This window comes from Aotus nancymaae, unplaced genomic scaffold (assembly GCF_030222135.1).
Source record: "Aotus nancymaae isolate 86718 unplaced genomic scaffold, 86718_ANA_hifiasm-v0.15.2.pri h1tg000053l, whole genome shotgun sequence".
NCBI lineage: Eukaryota > Metazoa > Chordata > Mammalia > Primates > Aotidae > Aotus > Aotus nancymaae.
The window spans coordinates 190,753-197,046 of NW_026988467.1; the positions used below are offsets into that span (position 1 = coordinate 190,753).

The 6,294-nt window shown below is 63.3% G+C and overlaps 1 protein-coding gene across 1 annotated transcript; it reads left to right on the plus strand.

The window, feature by feature from the left end:
• Positions 1-4,728: 4,728 nt before the first annotated feature.
• Positions 4,729-6,090, plus strand: ACTRT2 (actin related protein T2). The gene has a single exon (XM_012441490.2). The coding sequence runs from the start codon at positions 4,873-4,875 to the stop codon at positions 6,031-6,033; it is 1,161 nt and encodes a 386-aa protein (XP_012296913.2). The 5' UTR covers positions 4,729-4,872; the 3' UTR covers positions 6,034-6,090.
• Positions 6,091-6,294: the final 204 nt, after the last annotated feature.

Here is a 6,294-nt window from a genome sequence, read left to right on the forward strand (position 1 = left end):
GCCCTGTGCTCCCCACACCCCCTCACTCTTTCAAGGACAGTGTACCTCCTGCCATCTGAGGGTCGCCCTGTTCCTTTGCTACAGACACCCACGTGGGACCCTCAGCCTGCACGATCTGGCCGCCAGATGTGGGCCGGCACTAATAAGCCCAGACCACTGGTCACTAACGGGCTGAGGCCACCAGTGACAGATGGAACCAGGGATGATGGGACTGACAGAGAGACCCCTCGCCCAGGGTTTGGGTGACCCGGACACCCCGGGCCAGGGCAGTGAGGGCAGGGGCTGCTCAGCAGATGCCAGGCTGCCCACTCTAAGCTCAGATGCCTGGAAGCTCCCTGGGACACCCATGTCCGTCCACCTCCCGCTCCAGTCTCAGGGCCCCCCACGGGGATGGGAGGTGGGTGGGGGGTGCTGGGGGAGAGGGAGGGGCCTGTGCTGGGCGCGACTACTCCAGCAGAAAGAAGATTGAGGCTTCCTGGGCGGCACGGACACGATGGACCCAGAATCCTCTCAGGGTCAGGCCTGCCCTGGAGGGGACGGAGGTGCGGCCAGCTCACCCATAAACTTGTCCTAGCGATTTATGAGGCTTGGCCTGCGCGGGTGGGGGTAGGCCAAGGTGGAGCCGCGGCCTCTGATTGGAGCAGGGAAGGAGGATGTCCTTCACCACAAATGCTCGCCAGGAGCCCCAAGTCCGCTCAGCTACTGGGGTTTCCGTCCAGTTGGAGTCAAATCCCCCCAGGTGACAAGGACCCCCGTGGGTCTCACACAGGCCCCAGAGGTGCAGATCCATGTAGTCAGAGGGTGGAAGGTGCTTCCCCCTGGATGGCATGCACAGCGTCTCCCACCGTGGATGGATGGAGGAGGTGGACGTTCCCAGGCACCTGAGAACCGACCGCAGGGAGGAATTCCTGCCCCAGAGGCAGCTGGAAACCAGCATGGCATCACGTAGGCTGCGGCTCATAAACCCGCGCGATCTCAGTGCCACGTGGTGCCAGCCACAGACAGGGGCCGGGGGCCTCGGTGCCAGAGTCCTCAGGGTCCTTCCTGCTTGTTCTGGCCCTGCCCATGTGGTGGGCAACTTTTCAGCCCGAGAGACACCGTGCAGCCAGGATGGAGGGTCTGCCGAGCCGCGGCCGGGCCCTGAGCTGGGCCTTACCCCTGAGCTTCTCGGCTTCAACAGCTAACCCAGATGTGACGGTGGCCCTGGGTGTCCAAGAGTCCCGATGGCAACTGGGGAAGGGCGACCCTGCCTGCGAATTGCTTCCCCCAAGTGGCCAAACATCAACGTGGTGGGCCTCCCAGGGCCTGCTCTGCCGGGCACGTGGGCTCCCAGGATGGCTCAGGGCACCAGACCCAGCGCCAAGGGCTTCGCTTCTCCCAGGCTCAGCAGGGAGCATGAAAACATTTAGGAAAAAAGGGACCCGGCCCAGGGTCAAGGCTCCACCCGTGCCGCGGTTTCCCAGCTGCACACTTGGGGGTAGGGCCCTGTCTCCTGCAAAGCGAGACTGGCCGGGGTCACGGAGGGACCCAGAAGAGCTGGAAACAGGTGGGAAGGCGCAGATCTAACGTGGAGGCCGGGGAAGCAGCCGGGCCTGGGAGGGCAGGGACAGGGGCTCGTGTGTTTCTGCAGGATGTGTACCAGGGTAAGAGGCTGCGCCCGGGATGCCGTGGCTGTGCCTTGCCACAGCAGCAGGGCACGGAGGAACCTCGGCAGCCCCACAACACCCTCCAGGAGCTCACAGCCCGGGCTTAGCGGCGTCCGCCTCCTCCTCTGTCCCGCCTACAAATGCCCAAGGCCCCGGCCCGCCCTGGGCCACCTCCAAGCGTCTGTGCACCTGACCCGAGAGCCCTCCCCACCCAGCATCGTCACTGCCTCCTGCTGTGGCCACCGGCAGAGCCAAAATCTAGACAGTGTCAGAGCACGTTCCTCCTGGCTCGGCAGTGAGTGTCAGGTGACACTGAGGCACTTCCAGCCACACCTGAGAACCGAGGATGCAGCTCCTCTGTGATGGCTGCAGCTGGAACCCCAAGACGCAAAACCCCAGGGAATCTCTCCCCAAAACATGAGACTCGAAACCTTAGCAACCCTTGCAGCTGATGGTGGATCTGGCTGTGCAGAGCCGGGGTCTGGGAGACCACACAGCCAGCTCAGTCATCCCAGCTGTGGGGGACCTTCCCAGGCCAAGGCCACCTTGCCAGGCATTGGGTGGAGAGGGCTTAGCTGGAGGCGGTGGGCCCAGGGGACACGAACCATCCCTGAGTGGCCCTCCCTCGCCCTCCTGGGTCAACCTGGTCCCTGTCCGGGGCCATCTCTGGTAGCATTGGCTGACACTGAGCCAGTGCTCAGCACGGCACGTGACTGAGGGGTCCTCACCCCTCTGCAGAGCCAGAAAGAGCCAGGGCACGTGACTGAGGGGTCCTCGCCCCTCTGCAGAGCCAGAAAGAGCCAGGGCACGTGACTGAGGGATCCTCGCCCCTCTGCAGAGCCAGAAAGAGCCAGGGCACGTGACTGAGGGGTCCTCGCCCCTCTGCAGAGCCAGAAAGAGCCAGGGCACGTGACTGAGGGGTCCTCGCCCCTCTGCAGAGCCAGAAAGAGCCAGGGCACGTGACTGAGGGGTCCTCGCCCCTCTGCAGAGCCAGAAAGAGCCAGGGCACGTGACTGAGGGGTCCTCGCCCCTCTGCAGAGCCAGAAAGAGCCAGGGCATATGACTGAGGGGTCCTCGCCCCTCTGCAGAGCCAGAGAGAGCTGCCCGGATCTCATCCTGGGTCTTCAAAGGGCTGCCCCGTGGACAGCCGCACCTCAGCCAGGACCCCAGGCGGTGCAGGTCAGCAGGGGCGGGTCCACTTCCACCTCCCAGGACTGGTGCCTGTGGTCTCCCAATTCTGCCTGGAGGGAACCCTTGCTGTGCAGGGTGGTCCTTCTGCTGTAAGTGTGGCTGCACAGGAGAGCCAGAAAGGGATCCTCATCTCACAGCCTGGGACCCGCCTGGAAGACGGCACTCAAGAGGGGACACCCTCTGCCCGCTAACACTGTCTAATAGGAACAGGGCTGGGATGGCGCCTGCCCCCGCCCCAGGCCGCTCTCCCTGTCCCCCAGCACCGGCCAGGCCTCAGGTGACCTCCAGCAGGACCTATGGAGTGACCTTGATGTGGGCAGGGAGGAGCGCCATGGCCTGGGTCAGCAGGTTTCGAAGGGGGCCTCAGGGCCCAGGCCACACCCACGGATCAGCGCTTCCATCCACATCTACCGCCCCGCGGAGCCCGGGGTCCCTGAGATGACTGCAAGCTAGCCGTGCGGTCGGTGGCTGGCCACAGTTTCCAGAGAAATGGAGATTTAAAAGCCACATCAGCCCCAGCCTGCGTTTGACTCAGTTTCCCTCTGGGGATGCCCTTTGGGAAAATCCTTCAATAGTTATCAAGTTCGTGTTGACTCCCACCCAGGGGTTCGTGCTGCCCACTCAGCCGCATGTCAACAAGACTCGTCTGTACCGCACACCAACGATGAGTGTACACCGCGCGTCTACACCACCCACCTATCCCACGCATCTGTACGGCACATCCATGCCTGTCCGTATTTTGTATCTACACCACAGGTCTGCAGCACGTGTCTAGACTGCCCGACTACAACATGTGTCTACACAGCCTGCTGGGTCAGCAGGGTCTGCAAGACACACAGAGGGGGCCACTAGCAGGAGCTGAGGGGCCCTGGGAGGGAGTGACCCTGGGGGGCGTCCTCTGGGAGAACTCTGGGGGACTGAGCTGGGCTCAAGGGTGACTGTGGACTCGACAGGAGAGGGCGAATGAACCTCACATTCTCTAAGGCCACCTCTGCCTGCCTCAGGAAGGACGTGAAGCTGGCTCCCAAGTTCAATCCCCTCCCACTTTCTCCCCAAGCTGAAGACCAAGCAGGGGTCTGAGTGCCAGGCGGGCACTGCTGTGGGTCCTCCGAGAGTCTGGAACCGGTGCCCTTGGCCTGGCCCAGCGCCGCATTCCTGGTCATGCTCAGGCCTTGAGCCTTAGCGGCCGGCCATCTCTGAGCATTCCTCTTGGGCGTGGCCTGACTGTGTCACAGCCCCTAGACACATAGAGATGTCACAGGCTGCAGTCCCAGCTGCCTGCGTGAAACCAGAAGCCACGTCTTCAGGGCTGCTGGGGTTCCCAACTGTATGGGCCACTGGACTTAGCTCTGTGCTGGCACTTCAGAGTCTGCAGAGAGGAATGAGGGGCCCTGGCCTCAAGCCACAGCAGTGGTGTATTCCTGGACAAAGGGTCAGCAGCCCAGAGGACTTTGAATAGGGCCCACCTAGTGGGACAGAGAGCTGGGGCTAATGGGATGGAGGGAGGAGAAATCCCTGAGAGCTTCCTGGAGGAGTCGCCATTCAGAAGCACATTCTGAGTGTCTGTTGGGACAGAACTGCTTTCAACACCCCTCCTGCCTGGTGCTTGTTTCCTCCCCTTAGCAAAGCGAAGTGTTGTCAACCCAGAGGCAGCAACTCTGGGGCCAGAGAAGCTGGTTTTCTGGGTGCACCCAGGCTGGGCTGCTTCTCACTCTAAGGCTAAGCCTCTGCCTCAGCTCACAGGCTTATCAGCACCGCCCTAGGATGCACTGGCCTCCCGCTCTTGAGTGCCTCACCCTGGGCAGGATGGGGGCTCAGCCCCACCCTCCCCAGGGCCCCTGAGGCTCAGGACAATCGTTGCCTGGGCTGGATTGTTACCTCAGAGACTCCGCCCTGGAAGAGGCCTCAGCAGGCCGGACCTGGCTGAGGACGGAGGGCTCCGGGGCCCGGTGCCAGCCCTGCCTGCCGGACGCCCTGAGAGCAGAGGATCCCCGTCAGCGTCACAAAGCGGCACTGGAGGGCGGGTCTTGATCGGATGAGGCTGAGAAGGGAACGCGGCGGCATGTTGAACCCGCACGCCTTAGACTCCCCCGCCGTGATTTTCGACAATGGCTCGGGGCTCTGCAAAGCGGGCCTGTCCGGGGAGTTTGGACCCCGGCACATCATCAGCTCCATGGTGGGACACCCCAAATTCCAGATGTCCTCGGCAGGAGCCCACCGGAAGAAGTACTTCGTGGGGGAGGAGGCCCTGTGCAAGCACGAGGTCCTGCAGCTGCACGCCCCCATCGAGCGTGGCCTGATCACGGGGTGGGACGACATGGAGAGACTCTGGAAGCATCTCTTCGAGTGGGAGCTGGGCGTGAAGCCCAGCGACCAGCCCCTGCTCACCACGGAGCCCTCCCTGAACCCCAGGGAGAACCGCGAGAAGATGGCGGAAGTCATGTTTGAGGCGTTCGGCGTCCCCGCCTTCTACCTGTCGGACCAGGCCGTGCTGGCTCTCTACACCTCGGCCTGCGTCACGGGCCTAGTGGTGGACAGCGGGGACGGGGTCACCTGCACCGTCCCCATCTTCGAGGGCTACTCCCTGCCCCACGCGGTCACCAAACTCCACGTGGCGGGCAGGGACATCACGGAGCTCCTCATGCGGCTGCTCCTGGCCAGCGGCCGCACCTTCCCCTGCGTGCTGGACAGGGGCCTTGTGGCCGACATGAAAAACAAGCTATGCTACGTGGCCTTGGAGCCCGAGAAGGAGCTTGCCCGGAGGCCGGAGGAGGGCCTGAGGGAGTACAGGCTCCCTGACGGGCACATTGTTAGCCTCGGGGACCCGCTGTACCAGGCGCCCGAGGTCCTGTTCGCGCCGGAGCAGCTGGGCGGCCAGAGCCCCGGGCTCCCAAGGATGGTGTCCTCCAGCATCACCAAGTGTGATGCCAGCATCCAGAAGATGCTCTTCGGGGAGATCGTGCTGTCGGGGGGCACCACCCTGCTCCACGGGCTGGACGACCGGCTTCTCAAGGAGCTGGAGCAGCTGGCCTCCAAGGGGACCCCCATCAAGATCATGGCTGCCCCCGACCGGTGGTTCTCCACCTGGATTGGAGCCTCCATCGTCACCTCTCTGAGCAGCTTCAAGCAGATGTGGGTCACTGACGCAGAATTCAAGGAGTTTGGGCCCTCAGTGGTGCAGAGAAGATGCTTCTGAGGGGCGCTGCTCTCGGGGCACGGCTTTGGGAAACGTTCAATAAAGGACAGATGCCGGCACGTCTGGCTACTCGGCTCAGTTCCTCCTTGGGGGTGGCAGTGTAGTTTCTGGCCCTGGCGGTGAATCTGTGGTGTCGGTCCACGCCCCTCACCTTCGCTTCCTACAAAGCCCGGGCTGAGTCCAGGCCGCTCTGTCCGCAGTTTGTTCTGAAAGCAGGGCCCCGGGCCTCAGGTCAGCAGGGCCCCGGGCCTCAGGTCACTA